General features: G+C 43.9%; 1 protein-coding gene across 1 annotated transcript; it reads left to right on the forward strand.

Annotated features, from left to right (window-relative positions):
- The first annotated feature begins 32 nt into the window (after window positions 1-32).
- On the forward strand, window positions 33-9,471 carry LOC139452694 (copper homeostasis protein cutC homolog). Its single transcript, XM_071234244.1, has 8 exons — window positions 33-116; window positions 1,112-1,171; window positions 1,774-1,942; window positions 3,627-3,667; window positions 4,316-4,351; window positions 5,073-5,206; window positions 8,028-8,055; window positions 9,062-9,471. The coding sequence occupies exons 1-8, from the start codon at window positions 62-64 to the stop codon at window positions 9,277-9,279; spliced, it is 741 nt and encodes a 246-aa protein (XP_071090345.1). The 5' UTR covers window positions 33-61; the 3' UTR covers window positions 9,280-9,471.
- Window positions 9,472-17,939: the final 8,468 nt, after the last annotated feature.

The following is a 17,939-nucleotide window of genomic DNA, read 5'->3' on the forward strand; positions in this document are numbered from 1 at the left end:
AAACGAGGCGGGATTCCCTACTTCCGGTAGAAGAATCACGTGGAAGTGTTTACAACTGTGAATGATGGAAGTGTGTATAGATTCAGTGGCCTCGGCCATCAATGCTGAAAAAGGAGGTGTGCTAACATTGCCATGCTTATTAAGACCTGAAATTGATAGACATCGATTTAAGAAATCTATTTCATTTTTCAATGACTGACACTCTATCCGCTTATTACTAATGGGACTTGGTTGTAAACTAATGATTGATTGTTGGGTCATCCCAAACAACTGATCATCAAAATTAATCAGTTAGCATCATTTTGCTGTTTAATGTAAAGTTTAGTATCACCACGGACCTATATAACAAGTTATACAAGTCCATGGTATCACACCTTACAAAAACAAAATATACAGTATACATGGTATATTTCAGCACTTATTTTTCAAAGAGGACGCTGGCCTCACACTTTCTTTTCTCAAAGTGTCAAGGGACAGTTCATTTATTATAGTAGGGTGGAGGGTCAGAGGCACTAATGCACTGAAAATAATGACCCTCCCCATGTCCTTGTACATGTTTATCATGACTGAAACTCCCTGAAAAGACAAAATGCAGAAGTGCTTGATCAACCTGTGGCTATTATTGAATAAGACTTATCCAGGTTTATGAGAGGGAGCAAACTCATTTATACTCCATTGTGGAATGTTTTGGTTTGATTGCTTGGTCAGTTGGCCCTTCTCATCAATCTTCAATGATTTCCAAAAACAACTAGTGCTCCTTCCCAGATATGTTCATTATGAAAGGGTGGTGGGGTAGCGTAGTGGTCTGGGTTCCATTCCCCAGATGGGTACAATGTGTGAGGCCCATTTCTGGTATCCACCCTTGTGATATCACTGGATTATTGCTGAAAGCTAAAATACTATACTCTCTCACTCACTATTAAAAGCTTTAAATATTTTACCTATATAATCTCAAAGATTTTCAGATGAAGGAATGCTGTGCCTCCTGTACTTAGCTGGTTATGTCATGATATTATATTATCGTGATTATGCATAAAAGTGTTTTTATAAATTCAAAACGTTTAGTGTTTCACATGTTGCATTGGTTTTAACTATATTTAAATTTGGCCAGGTGCCAAGAGAGTGGAGCTGTGTGGGAATCTCATGGAAGGAGGGACCACACCCACTGTTGGTGAGTGCCCAGTTCACACAGTAGCTTTGTTCCAGTGACCACAGTGTACAGCAATTGTAAGTCTATGTTAGACATGTTTAAAACATAAAAAAACCAAAATACTATTCAATGAATAAAATAATATCAGACAAGTCCATATATTCTTCCAAGTTGGCGGCACGGGTTGTCAAATCCATTTGACCTTTTAATGTCAATAAAATATGTTTAAAACAATATATGACTTGCAATGACTTAATAATCATAATCATGATAAAAAAATATTAAAAATATAAATGAAAAAGATAAAAATAAATAAATAAATTATATAAATCATTATAATTGTAATTATAAACAACAACAATAATGATAATTTTGAAAAAGTATCCTGAGGGACTGACTTCATTACTTTCATAATTCAATATGCTTAGAACAAAAAAACAAACAAAATACTGATCAATGCGGCATTAAACCAAACTCATTCAGTCACTTTTTAGAAAACCCATTTTACAGGTAGATGGATGTTAGGGGATGCATTCAGCGTCTATAGAGACTGCGCAGTTGGTTGTATTGATTATAAAATGTCACTACAGATTTGATCCATATCTTCCGATTGACATTTGCAGGTATGCTGAAAGTGATCAAGAAGAAAGTCCAAATACCCGTGTTTGTGATGATACGACCTCGCGGAGGTGACTTCCTGTACAGTGACCTTGAGATGGAGGTCATGAAGCAGGACATCGAGGAGTTGAAGCAAGCTGGAGCTGATGGGTTTGTAATAGGATTGCTGACCACGTAAGTAGCCAACCAAAGAGCCACTGCCACGTTTCACACGGTGATCGAAGCGCTACGACCAGCGTAACTCATTACTTTAACATAGACCCAGCCAAATCAATAATTGAACGATAGTTTAGAACAGTGTAATGATGATCAATGACTAAGTCCAAACAGATACAAAACAATTTGTATCTTAAATCTGTTTCGTAAAGCAAACTCAGGTATGCCCTATGTGAAATTCCTCCATGTTGCCTAGCAAACATGTGGTCTTGCAAACAACCAATTTGCATGAATAATCTAGGCTTGTTCTAATAATATTATGCAATCACATCTATCAGTTTGTGTCCTGTTTGGAGATGTGCTTGTCCATCTTCCCGAGGCAGGAGACTACAAAAGTACAGTTTCCACCCTTGCTGAACTAGGCTAGTATTATGGAGTTACAGTTTGGCTGGACCAACGAGTCTATGAATAGTCCAATCAAAATCGTGCAACGAAAATTAAATCCAGTTCATAACCTGTCGTGCAGATTTTTGCCGACTGCAGGATTTGCAAAGCATGTGCACTGTCTACTCGGTTGTCAACAGATATTTTCCTAATCTTTTCATGTTTCTAATTAAGGTGTTCATGTGATTTGATGCACTTCATGATGTAAGACTCGTTTTATCAAAATTTAGATCTTGATTATCAATCAGATCATCTTGACAGGGCGCTGCCATTTTGTTTGAAGAAAATGCAAGTGATATGAGAGGTGGAATCTGGTTGGTCCATAGAAGAGGCATAGAAGGGACATAACTCCATCGTAATAGCCACTGGTGGCACTGGGATTGAGACCAGGAATTCCAGCCTAGTTCGGCAAGGGTTGAAACCGGACTTAAATTCATTTAACTCTCTTGCCTCAAGAAGATGAGGCTTGCCCAACTGAACAATAAAAATTGAGCACACAATTTCATAAAAGTATGCCCACAAATATTCATGATCCCTAACTCGAGGAATGGAACCAGGTGGTCAGGCCGCTGACTTCAAGGGACTATTTAAATTATTTGATGTAAACATTTATTGGTGTTTTAGTGAGTGAGTAGGGTTTTACGCCGCTTTTAGCAATATTCCAGCAATATCACCGCGGGAGACACCAGAAATGGGATTCACACATTGTACCCATGTCGGATTCGAACATGGTTCTTCAGCGTGACGAGTGAACGCATTAACCACAAGGCTACCCAAACGCCCTTTTAGTGTTTGACATATACTTGAACTTTGATAAGGGTGGTTACGACATTGATGTACTGTGACCCATGAACGAAGCCGTTCTCTTACATGCAGAATAAAGATGTGACTAGTGGGTCCAAGTGGTCAGGCTCGCTGACTCGGTTCATGACAGTTATCGTATCCCATCTGCATAGATCGATGCTCATGATGTAATCACTGGATTGTATGGACAAGATTTGATTACCCACACATATCTTGCAGTCCGACTTCACAGTGAATCTTTGCCTTTCACTTCCTGGTTCGGCTTATCTGCGGGTCATATCATTTTCTCTCGTATTTCAATGGTCAAGTTAACACCTCGGCTTATCTATGGGGTCGGCTTATCCGCGGTCATATACGGTATTTACAGACCGCCGTCACATAGCTGGAATATTGCTGAGTGAAGCAGAAATCAACAAGGAAACATCCATCTGATGTGGTGTGTACTTAATTTCAGAGATGGCACTGTAGACAAAGACAGATGCAGGGAGCTGATAGGTGAGTTCTGAGATAGGGATACAGATTCCTTGTCTTAAAGTGCCAAAGGGACGTTTAAAATCACAACGGCAGTGTTAAAATCAGTTCAAATAAGACACTTTGAATCACATATTGTTTCATGACAATACCTAGGATGATTGTTAATGTTATTATGTGAAACAAGTGATAAATATACCTCTGGAAAAAAAAAATTGAAAAGATTAAAAAATAAGAAATCCTCTCAATTGAGAAGCATTCTTCTCACTGGCATACTAACGTATCAAGGGCAAGCCGAAATATGAAAAAGCCTAGATATTTCTGAGTCTGTATGAGTCATAAATATATGTTTATGAATTTGTGTTATAAACCCAAAATGGTGTGAAGAAAAGTTCAGTTATTACCATGGTAATCATCAGTTTTTTCAATCATTACCATGCATGCATTACCTTATTTGGCATATGATAAGATAACATATATTTGAGATATTTTTTATTAACTTTAAAGTATTCTTTTCAACCCAAAATGTATCAAATACCAGGTTGAAACCTCCTTTCAGAGATGTTTACTGCACATGAATTTTTGAAAGTAAAATTAAGATGCTGGTTTGCGATTGCAACTATTTCTTTGTTTGATCGACTGAGTTGACTAACCAAGGTTTTACATTTTCAGCCCAGATAAGGCCTTTACCAGTCACATTTCACAGAGGTAAATATTCAGATTTTTCAGTGTATACCTTCATTAACCATCAGAAGGGCTTGTTTACACAAAGTTGTATCCTATTTCCATTTTGGCTACACAAAGTCTGTCCATACACCCACATGGGGTGGAATCGCATCGTGAAGAGTAGCCTCCCTTGGTGTTCCAGGAACCAGTGGTTCGAGTCCCCTTTACACTCTGATTATGTTTCTAGTTTTGTAAACACCATACATAAGATTGATAAATACCTAGAAATGCTTCAGCAGCAGGTTCGTCTGTATTATCCCCAGTCACATCCTGCAGAAGACTGAGAGTATTTCCTTCACTATTTAAGACTGCCTCAGAGGTGTAGTGGTAGATCGTCCGCCCGGAGAGTGTAAGGTCCGGGGTTCAATCCCTGTCCACGTCATACCAAAACACGTTAAAAGATGGTACTTGTTGTTATCGTGTCTGGAGCTCGGTATTAAAAGGCTAAAACAAGGACTGGTCAGCTCGCAGTCAGTATACTGTGTCTGAATGGGGTATTCATGTTAAACTACAGCATGGTATCTCAGTGAGCTAGCACTATAAATCGGCATCAGTCCGGACTAGTCTAAGCAGCCACATGTGCATGCACGTCACTGCATAAGTGCAATAATCTTGGATGCGACGTTAAACTCTGTTTCACCTCACCTCACCTCTTCGCTGTTTGAACAACTGAATGGATAGTCTAGAAAAATGACTGTTTCAGCTATTGACATGACCTCCGACCTCCTGTCGTCCCTGGAGGTGGTGATCTCCCTGGGGTGTGGGCGTGTCCTCACGAGTGGGGGTGAGGCCAGTGCTTTAGACGGCGCCCCAGTCATCAGACAGATGGTTGACAAGGTATTGAGATTCAGATCTGATTGGAGAAATACACTGCGTACATGTGAGCTCGTACATACTTGTAGAAAAGAAGGACTGTGCATATATGCTTATTATGTCTCCCCCAGAATGGAGGGAGACATATTGTTTTTGGCACGGTTCCCGTCGGAGTCGGAGTCGGCGTCGGCGTCGGCGTTGGCGTCGGCGTTCCCACCGTTTCCGGACCATAACTCAGAAACCATTTAAAATTTTTATGCGAAACTTTGTATACACATTAACCCAGCACTGAAGTGGTGCCTTTTGCTATTTAGAGATTTTTGACATTTTTATTTTTTCTTGTTTCCATGGAGATAACTTGAACATAGGCTCTGAATGGGGGTAAGCTTTGTTTCCGGACCATAACTCAGAAACCGTTTAATATTTTTTCGCGAAACTTTGTATACACATTAACCCACCACTGAAGTGGTGCCTTTTGCTATTTAGAGATTTTTGACATTTTTATTTTTTCTCGTTTCCATGGAGATAAGTTGAACATAGGCTCTGAATGGGGGGAAGCTTTGTTTCCGGACCATAACTCAGAAACCGTTTAATATTTTTTCGCGAAACTTTGTATACACATTAACCCAGCACTGAAGTGGTGCCTTTTGCTATTAAGAGATTTTTGACATTTTTATTTTTTCTCGTTTCCATGGAGATAAGTTGAACATAGGCTCTGAAAGGGGGTAAGCTTTGTTTCCTGACCATAACTCAGAAACCGTTTAATATTTTTTCGCGAAACTTTGTATACACATTAACCCAGCACTGAAGTGGTGCCTTTTGCTATTTAGAGATTTTTGACATTTTTATTTTTTTCTCGTTTCCATGGAGATAAGTTGAACATAGCCTCTGAATGGGGGTAAGCTTTGTTTCCGGACCATAACTCAAAAACTGTTCAATATTATTTCATGAAGTTGTAACATATTAACCAAGTCCTGAAGTGGTGCCCATTAGTTGTAATTTCTAGGAGTTCTGTTTTTGTCTCTGTTATTTAGTAATGGAGGGTGGGAATGAAGAGATGGGGTTTAACGTGAAGTTAACGAATGAATGGGGGTTAGGGGAGTGGGGGGAGACATATGTTTTTACGAGTAAAAACACTTTCTAGTTTATCATATTGTTTGTTGTGTTTTAGAAGCTGAAATCTCCCATCTAATTTTTCAAAGATTTTGTCTTAGGATTGATTGAACTGAAGAGCACGGTAAACTGTTTCAAGGTTGTTTTTGTCTAAATTGATCAGGTCAGGTTCGGTTGTACAAAGCGATCTTAACGGTAACTCCCATACCTTAACATAGACTTGCAACAATCACAGTAATAATAATAGTAGTAATAGGCCATTTATATTGCACATATTTCCACACCACTCAGGGGCATGCTCAAAGCACTATCATTACCCCGGTCATGGGATCAGTGTGCACTCAACATGCTCAAGAATCATTCTCAGCTCCCTGGGGAGTATTCAATCCAAGCTGCCTGTAAGCCGCTGGAAGGTTAACAACCACATTGCCATCTCATCCTATCGGGTACCCATTCACTGATGAGTGAACAAAGTCAGTTTCCCTGTGGGGCAGGACCGAAGCCCTGGAAACTATCAGGAGCCAAGTTGCTGAAACACGGTCACCCATCCAAGGACTCTCCGCAACCGATGCTGCTTACTTCACCAGACTTGTGACCTTGCGCCTAAAATTACTTCAACATGCTCAAAGGGCCCAGGGGGTGGTTGGGTAGCCTAGTGGTTAAAGCGTTTGCTCGTCACGCCGAAGACCCGGGTTCGATTCCCGACATGGGTACAATGTGTGAAGCCCATTTCTGGTGTCGCCCTGCTGTGATATTGCCGGAATATTGCTAAAAGCAGCGTAAAACCATACTCACTCACTCAAAGGGCCCAGATACAAGTGCTATGATGTGAACAGTTTTAAAGTGACCAGTCTTTTAATGCTGTATCATAAAAATTACTTGTAAGTTTCTCCTAGGTACTGTTATCAAATTTGTGTGAGCAAATCTTCTTCCTCTGATTGGGAGGACACTCTGCTCCTGTGGATTATTCTAAAGTGACTAAGATTGATTTCGTTATTCGAGGGTATGGTGACCCAGAGTTTAAGTTGCAGAAATTTGCTGTGCAGAGTTGCATCCCTTTGTCATGCTTGAAAAACTATCGTGGGTTAGAATCCTGGTTCTCCCCGATTATGTTTCTAGGTTTGTCAGCACCATAACCGTGCTCGTGGGTTTCACCAAAGTGGTAAACGTCTGAGACCTGCATCACTTGGGGCTTTCCTCCCACATTAAGCTGACACGGTGTGTTACAACTGAAAAGCTGTTAAAAAAAGTGTTAATCCCAACTCACTCATCCACATATCGCGATTCTCAGCGTGCATGGTTTTGATGGAATTTCTCTGAGTGGTCCGGCCTTCAAGAATTTGTTGCTACCAAGCAGATTTTTCCTTCTATCACGCCATCATGTAACTGAAATACTGTTCAAAGTGGCGTGAAGCCAAACTCACTCTCTAGTTATTCATTGCAGATATTCTGACTCATTTATGAACTTCAGTCATGAGCCAGAAGAGCAATGTCTAGAAGTGGGCCATTGTTACTCTGAGGAAACTTACACCTTTCACACACACACGTCATTGCACTAACGTCTTTGATAGGCTGATAACTGTGTTAGAACCTACACCGAAACGTTGCTCTTATCTGAAATAAAGAAGTTGTCCATCCATAAATTCTTACCCTTATTTAGTCATGGCACTACTTTGACTGTTAATATCATATGTATAATAAGCAAAACTATTATCTGATTATATTCTTTCAGGCATCAGATCGAATAATAGTTATGCCAGGTAAGTTTCCCTGAACTCTGACATTTCCACATCATAGTTATCATTGTTATTAATTCAAAGATTGTTTGTTTGTGTGTGAAACAATTGGAAAATTGTATGACGTGAATATTTGGGTGAATTTAACTGTTGTGTATTATAACAATGTTCTACAACAGTATTCATTCTTGCAGATTTAGAAACATGGTGGAAATTTAGTCATTTATTTCATATTTGTTAATACATTTGCTATTAGAATTTATGCAGAAAATATTTTAGAAGCAATGTTGACAGCGCTGACTGCATATTCAGGTGAGCTACAGCGTCATGGCCCGACTGTTATTTGTCAATTCTACGTTTCCACAATATAGGGCTAGCTCATGTGAAAACCTAGCAAAAATAAATCTCCCTTCAAACTGAATCTCCAAAATCAGTGTTCCCGTTTACTGGTAATTACCAGGTTTTTTTCCAGTAAAATTAGGCTTGGACCGGAAATACATTTGACTACCAGTCCCTGTGGACCGGCAAATAAAGTACCATATAATTTTTTGTTATTGAACAGAACACTAGCAATATTCAAATAAGTATATTTTTTTATTGAAGTCAGCTTGTCTGTTACCATCAGGGTTTCCCGTTGTCCATATTTAGTATAAGGAAATAACATTTCACGTTGGTTTGAGTTTATTTGTAGCGACATCGTCCAGAAATATATCAAAAAGAGTAAATTGTGACTGAACTTTGTGTGAATGACAAGTAGATCTATTTTGGTTACTTCAGAGATGACATCTTTGCAATCGAACATGATGTCAAAAGAATTAAAGCCAGGTAATTTTCACATGCTTATTTATTGTGGAAAGTTGGGACTGACAAAAATTAGGGGGGACTGGTAATTTTTAGTGTTGCCAGTCCATCAGGACTGGCAGTTTCTAAAGCCCCGGGAACACTGAAAATGGAGAAAGGTTTTTGGTTAAAAAATCTGTCAATGCTTGATATATTGATAGGATCTGAATGTGACCCTTGCATTTTCCAGGAGGGGGTATCCACGAGCGGAACCTGGATCGAATACTGCAGTCAACGGGGGTGAAGGAGTTCCACTGCTCAGCTCGAGCTGCCGAGTCGTCCGCCATGACCTTCCAGAAAGGTGGAGTGTCCATGGGAGCCTCACTCTCACCTCCAGAGTTCAGTGTCAAGGTCACAAGTGTGTCAAAGGTTAAAAGACTGATTGATGTTGCTGGGGAAATTGTGTAGACCAGGAACTTTTCTCATATTGACTCAGTGTTGTCAGTTACTATGACGACTGCTCTTTACTTGTTACCTTGGAGACGGGATCATTTCTATCCATTATATATATCTTAAAAACAACATGAATCTGAACTTATTCTATACATGATATTTATATAAACAAGCAGATGATATCTCCCTGTTTGATTCATGTGGTGGACAACTGAAAATATTGAATAAAGATGTTTTCATGTTCATATAGCAACATGTATGTGTGTGTGCATGCATGAGCTTTTATGTTGCTATAGCCAATGAGACACCTTACCACATTATACATAGCCAATTCAGACCAAGTATGCTGACAACAAAGCCAGTCCTTGTTTTATCCCCTTAGTGCCGAGTGCCAGGCAGGGTAACAAGAGGTACCATCTTTCCATGTATTTTGTTATGACGTGAATCAGTGCGCCAACCTTCTGGTCTCTGGGAAGATGCTCTATCTACTACACCATGGAGGCAGTCTCTAGGAAGATGCTCTATCCACTACGACACGGAGGCAGTCTCTGGGAAGATGCTCTATACACTACACCATGGGGGCAGTCTCTGGGAAGATGCTCTATCCACTACACCATGGAGGCAGTCTCTGGGAAGATGCTCTATCCACTACACCATGGGGGCAGTCTCGGGAAGATGCTCTATCCACTACACCATGGGGGCAGTCTCGGGAAGATGCTCTATCCACTACACCACAGAGGCAGTCTCTGGAAGATGCCCTATCCACTACACCACTGAGACAGTCTCTGGGAAGATGCCCTATCCACTACACCACTGAGACAGTCTGTGGGAAGATGCCCTATCCACTACACCACAGAGGCAGTCTCTGGAAGATGCTCTATCCACTACACCACAGAGGCAGTCTCTGGGAAGATGCCCTATCCACTACACCACAGAGACAGTCTCGGGAAGATGCTCTATCCACTACACCACAGAGACAGTCTCGGGAAGATGCTCTATCCACTACACCACGGAGGCAGTCTCTGGGAAGATGCCCTATCCACTACACCACAGAGACAGTCTCTGGGAAGATGCCCTATCCACTACACCACAGAGACAGTCTCTGGGAAGATGCCCTATCCACTACACCACAGAGACAGTCTCGGGAAGATGCCCTATCCACTACACCACAGAGACAGTCTCTGGGAAGATGCCCTATCCACTACACCACTGAGACAGTCTCTGGGAAGATGCCCTATCCACTACACCACAGAGACAGTCTCTGGGAAGATGCCCTATCCACTACACCACTGAGACAGTCTCTGGGAAGATGCCCTATCCACTACACCACAGAGACAGTCTCTGGGAAGATGCCCTATCCACTACACCACAGAGACAGTCTCTGGGAAGATGCCCTATCCACTACACCACAGAGACAGTCTCTGGGAAGATGCTCTATCCACTACACCACTGAGACAGTCTCGGGAAGATGCTCTATCCACTACACCACAGAGACAGTCTCTGGGAAGATGCTCTATCCACTACACCACAGAGACAGTCTCGGGAAGATGCTCTATACACTACACCACAGAGACAGTCTCGGGGAAGATGCTCTATACACTACACCACTGAGACAGTCTCGGGAAGATGCTCTATACACTACACCACAGAGACAGTCTCGGGAAGATGCTCTATACACTACACCACAGAGACAGTCTCGGGAAGATGCTCTATCCACTACACCACAGAGACAGTCTCGGGAAGATGCTCTATCCACTACACCACAGAGACAGTCTCTGGGAAGATGCTCTATACACTACACCACTGAGACAGTCTCGGGAAGATGCTCTATCCACTACACCACAGAGACAGTCTCGGGAAGATGCTCTATACACTACACCACAGAGACAGTCTCGGGAAGATGCTCTATCCACTACACCACAGAGACAGTCTCGGGAAGATGCTCTATCCACTACACCACAGAGACAGTCTCGGGAAGATGCTCTATCCACTACACCACAGAGGCAGTCTCTGGGAAGATCCTCTATCCACTACACCACAGAGACAGTCTTGGGAAGATGCCCTATCCACTACACCACAGAGGCAGTCTCTGGGAAGATGCCCTATCCACTAAACCACAGAGGCAGTCTCTGGGAAGATGCCCTATCCACTACACCACTGAGGCAGTCTCTGGGAAGATGCCCTATCCACTACACCACAGAGACAGTCTCTGGGAAGATGCCCTATCCACTACACCACAGAGGCAGTCTCTGGGAAGATGCTCTATCCACTACACCACTGAGACAGTCTCTGGGAAGATGCTCTATCCACTACACCACAGAGACAGTCTCGGGAAGATGCCCTATCCACTACACCACAGAGGCAGTCTCTGGGAAGATGCCCTATCCACTACACCACAGAGGCAGTCTCTGGGAAGATGCCCTATCCACTACACCACTGAGGCAGTCTCTGGGAAGATGCTCTATCCACTACACCACAGAGACAGTCTCTGGGAAGATGCCCTATCCACTACACCACTGAGACAGTCTCTGGGAAGATGCTCTATCCACTACACCACAGAGGCAGTCTCTGGAAGATGCTCTATCCACTACACCACAGAGGCAGTCTCTGGGAAGATGCTCTATCCACTACACCATGGGGGCAGTCTCGGGAAGATGCTCTATCCACTACACCATGGGGGCAGTCTCGGGAAGATGCTCTATCCACTACACCACAGAGGCAGTCTCTGGAAGATGCCCTATCCACTACACCACTGAGACAGTCTCTGGGAAGATGCCCTATCCACTACACCACTGAGACAGTCTGTGGGAAGATGCTCTATCCACTACACCACAGAGGCAGTCTCTGGAAGATGCTCTATCCACTACACCACAGAGGCAGTCTCTGGGAAGATGCCCTATCCACTACACCACAGAGACAGTCTCGGGAAGATGCTCTATCCACTACACCACAGAGACAGTCTCGGGAAGATGCTCTATCCACTACACCACGGAGGCAGTCTCTGGGAAGATGCCCTATCCACTACACCACAGAGACAGTCTCGGGAAGATGCCCTATCCACTACACCACAGAGACAGTCTCTGGGAAGATGCCCTATCCACTACACCACAGAGACAGTCTCGGGAAGATGCCCTATCCACTACACCACAGAGACAGTCTCTGGGAAGATGCCCTATCCACTACACCACTGAGACAGTCTCTGGGAAGATGCCCTATCCACTACACCACAGAGACAGTCTCTGGGAAGATGCCCTATCCACTACACCACTGAGACAGTCTCTGGGAAGATGCCCTATCCACTACACCACAGAGACAGTCTCTGGGAAGATGCTCTATCCACTACACCACAGAGACAGTCTCTGGGAAGATGCTCTATCCACTACACCACAGAGACAGTCTCGGGAAGATGCTCTATACACTACACCACAGAGACAGTCTCTGGGAAGATGCTCTATACACTACACCACTGAGACAGTCTCGGGAAGATGCTCTATACACTACACCACAGAGACAGTCTCGGGAAGATGCTCTATACACTACACCACAGAGACAGTCTCGGGAAGATGCTCTATCCACTACACCACAGAGACAGTCTCGGGAAGATGCTCTATCCACTACACCACAGAGACAGTCTCTGGGAAGATGCTCTATACACTACACCACTGAGACAGTCTCGGGAAGATGCTCTATCCACTACACCACAGAGACAGTCTCGGGAAGATGCTCTATACACTACACCACAGAGACAGTCTCGGGAAGATGCTCTATCCACTACACCACAGAGACAGTCTCGGGAAGATGCTCTATCCACTACACCACAGAGACAGTCTCGGGAAGATGCTCTATCCACTACACCACAGAGGCAGTCTTTGGGAAGATGCTCTAACCTCTACACCACAGAGACAGTCTCGGGAAGATGCCCTATCCACTACACCACAGAGGCAGTCTCTGGGAAGATGCCCTATCCACTACACCACAGAGGCAGTCTCTGGGAAGATGCCCTATCCACTACACCACTGAGGCAGTCTCTGGGAAGATGCCCTATCCACTACACCACAGAGACAGTCTCTGGGAAGATGCCCTATCCACTACACCACAGAGGCAGTCTCTGGGAAGATGCTCTATCCACTACACCACTGAGACAGTCTCTGGGAAGATGCTCTATCCACTACACCACAGAGACAGTCTCGGGAAGATGCCCTATCCACTACACCACAGAGGCAGTCTCTGGGAAGATGCTCTATACACTACACCACAGAGACAGTCTCTGGGAAGATGCTCTATACACTACACCACTGAGACAGTCTCGGGAAGATGCTCTATACACTACACCACAGAGACAGTCTCGGGAAGATGCTCTATACACTACACCACAGAGACAGTCTCGGGAAGATGCTCTATCCACTACACCACAGAGACAGTCTCGGGAAGATGCTCTATCCACTACACCACAGAGACAGTCTCTGGGAAGATGCTCTATACACTACACCACTGAGACAGTCTCGGGAAGATGCTCTATCCACTACACCACAGAGACAGTCTCGGGAAGATGCTCTATACACTACACCACAGAGACAGTCTCGGGAAGATGCTCTATCCACTACACCACAGAGACAGTCTCGGGAAGATGCTCTATCCACTACACCACAGAGACAGTCTCGGGAAGATGCTCTATCCACTACACCACAGAGGCAGTCTTTGGGAAGATGCTCTAACCTCTACACCACAGAGACAGTCTCGGGAAGATGCCCTATCCACTACACCACAGAGGCAGTCTCTGGGAAGATGCCCTATCCACTACACCACAGAGGCAGTCTCTGGGAAGATGCCCTATCCACTACACCACTGAGGCAGTCTCTGGGAAGATGCCCTATCCACTACACCACAGAGACAGTCTCTGGGAAGATGCCCTATCCACTACACCACAGAGGCAGTCTCTGGGAAGATGCTCTATCCACTACACCACTGAGACAGTCTCTGGGAAGATGCTCTATCCACTACACCACAGAGACAGTCTCGGGAAGATGCCCTATCCACTACACCACAGAGGCAGTCTCTGGGAAGATGCCCTATACACTACACCACAGAGGCAGTCTCTGGGAAGATGCCCTATCCACTACACCACTGAGGCAGTCTCTGGGAAGATGCCCTATCCACTACACCACAGAGACAGTCTCTGGGAAGATGCCCTATCCACTACACCACAGAGGCAGTCTCTGGGAAGATGCTCTATCCACTACACCACTGAGACAGTCTCTGGGAAGATGCCCTATCCACTACACCACAGAGGCAGTCTCTGGGAAGATGCTCTATCCACTACACCACAGAGGCAGTCTCTGGGAAGATGCTCTATACACTACACCACTGAGACAGTCTCTGGGAAGATGCTCTATCCACTACACCACAGAGGCAGTCTCTGGGAAGATGCTCTATCCACTACACCACAGAGGCAGTCTCTGGGAAGATGCTCTATCCACTACACCACAGAGACAGTCTCGGGAAGATGCTCTATCCACTACACCACAGAGGCAGTCTCTGGGAAGATGCTCTATCCACTACACCACAGAGGCAGTCTCTGGGAAGATGCCCTATCCACTACACCACTGAGACAGTCTGTGGGAAGATGCCCTATCCACTACACCACAGAGACAGTCTCTGGGAAGATGCCCTATCCACTACACCACAGAGACAGTCTCTGGGAAGATGCTCTATCCACTACACCACAGAGGCAGTCTCTGGGAAGATGCTCTATACACTACACCACAGAGACAGTCTCTGGGAAGATGCTCTATCCACTACACCACAGAGACAGTCTCGGGAAGATGCTCTATACACTACACCACAGAGACAGTCTCTGGGAAGATGCTCTATACACTACACCACTGAGACAGTCTCGGGAAGATGCTCTATACACTACACCACAGAGACAGTCTCGGGAAGATGCTCTATACACTACACCACAGAGACAGTCTCGGGAAGATGCTCTATCCACTACACCACAGAGACAGTCTCTGGGAAGATGCTCTATCCACTACACCACTGAGACAGTCTCGGGAAGATGCTCTATCCACTACACCACAGAGACAGTCTCTGGGAAGATGCTCTATCCACTACACCACAGAGACAGTCTCGGGAAGATGCTCTATACACTACACCACAGAGACAGTCTCGGGGAAGATGCTCTATACACTACACCACTGAGACAGTCTCGGGAAGATGCTCTATACACTACACCACAGAGACAGTCTCGGGAAGATGCTCTATCCACTACACCACAGAGACAGTCTCTGGGAAGATGCTCTATCCACTACACCACGGAGTCAGTCTCTGGGAAGATGCTCTATCATATACACCACGGAGTCAGTCTCTGGGAAGATGCTCTATACACTACACCACAGAGACAGTCTCTGGGAAGATGCTCTATCCACTACACCACAGAGACAGTCTCTGGGAAGATGCTCTATCCACTACACCACAGAGGCAGTCTCTGGGAAGATGCTCTATACACTACACCACAGAGACAGTCTCTGGGAAGATGCTCTATCCACTACACCACAGAGGCAGTCACTGGGAAGATGCTCTATACACTACACCACAGAGACAGTCTCTGGGAAGATGCCCTATCATATACACCACGGAGACAGTCTCTGGGAAGATGCTCTATCATATACACCACGGAGACAGTCTCGGGAAGATGCTCTATCCACTACACCACGGAGTCAGTCTCGGGAAGATGCTCTATACACTACACCACAGAGGCAGTCTCGGGAAGATGCTCTATCATATACACCACAGAGACAGTCTCTGGGAAGATGCTCTATCATATACACCACAGAGACAGTCTCGGGAAGATGCTCTATCCACTACACCACGGAGTCAGTCTCGGGAAGATGCTCTATACACTACACCACAGAGACAGTCTCTGGGAAGATGCCCTATCATATACACCACGGAGACAGTCTCTGGGAAGATGCTCTATCATATACACCACGGAGACAGTCTCGGGAAGATGCTCTATCCACTACACCACGGAGTCAGTCTCGGGAAGATGCTCTATACACTACACCACAGAGACAGTCTCGGGAAGATGCTCTATACACTACACCACAGAGGCAGTCTCGGGAAGATGCTCTATCATATACACCACGGAGACAGTCTCGGGAAGATGCTCTATCATATACACCACCGAGTCACTTCGAGCACTTAAAGAACGGAAGGAATGATTTGGATTAATTTTATCATGAACGTTTGATTCTGCCAGGGTTGAGCATCATGTCACTTGCACAAGCTTCATGGTTATTCCCAGCAACACGTTGTTCTGGACACCATGGACCCCATCAGTCCGTCCGCCGTGCAAGATGTTGTTTCTAGAGCAGATCCACCAGACCGTAGAATATCTCTTTAGCAAACTTGGCAACAGATCGGTCCAGTGGTTAACTGGTGCTTTTGATAGTTTGGAATTTTTTCATAAATTAACTTTTTGAGTTTCCATAGCAACAACTTTGACTTAAATGGGGGCAGTGCTTGTTTCCGGAGCAGATTTTGAAAAACGTGTAATATTTCTTCCACAAACTTGGCACATAGATAGGTCTAATGGTGAACTGGTGTCTTTTCATGGTTAAGCAATTCTTTTCAAGTTTCTATGGCAACAAGATCATATATTTATCCATGACAACTATTTGCCATTGGGGGTGTTATCAATGACTTTGTCTTCTTGTTTCAATGGATATTTTCACATATATATAACATAAATATAGGTTCTGTTTGTGATTTTATAAACAGATCTTAAAGGTAAGAGATATCAATGAATCAACTAAAAGTAACCCTGTGCGTGATTTTAATGGTATGTGTCATCGTTTCCCAAATGTGTAGATCAATGTTCATGTCAATCACTGGATTGTGTGGACTAGATTTTATTATTTACACAACGCCGTCATATCTGGAATTTTGCCAACTGCACCGTTAAACAACACACTGACAAACTGTCAGAAGAACACATTGCTCATTGAATCATTTATTATCACTTCATTGCATACATCATACACTGTGTCTGATACGGAGTGCTTCATACAAAACATCTGAGCAAACAATCATTTACACTAAACCAAATCTATAATTCCTCAGTCAAATAGCTTGTATGGCCATACATAGTTAAGTATAAGAAACAGTTGTTCAAAAATAGTTCTGTATATAAGTAAAACAGGCACTAAATTCTCAAGAGAAACTAAAAACCTCATTTTCAGTATGTACAGTCCGCCTCTATCAAGCGACAGATTTGGGAGTAAGAAATTAAAGTAAGAGCCGTTCCTCGCTAAAAAGGTCACCATATCCCCTCTGCCGTTCATTGCCCATGGAGATGCTGGTAAAAAATATGGGTGTCACGAACCCATGCTTTTCATAAGAGGTGACAGTTGGATCGAGTGGTTAGTGTCAGTGACTTCCTTGATTGCATGTCATCACATTCAAATTATGTGGATCGATGCTCATGATGTCGATCCCTGGATTGTCCGGTCCACACTTGATTATTTACAGACCATTGTCATATAGCTGGAATATTGCTGAGTGTGTCGATTTACACAATTGGGAACTGACAACATGCATTAAACAAGTCAGCAAGTCTGACCACCCAATCCCGTTGTCTCTTACGACAATTGTCGTCACCTCTTGTGACAAGC

Source organism: Haliotis cracherodii, unplaced genomic scaffold, assembly GCF_022045235.1.
Source record: "Haliotis cracherodii isolate W230 unplaced genomic scaffold, xgHalCrac1.p SCAF_9, whole genome shotgun sequence".
Classification (NCBI taxonomy): Eukaryota; Metazoa; Mollusca; class Gastropoda; order Lepetellida; family Haliotidae; genus Haliotis; species Haliotis cracherodii.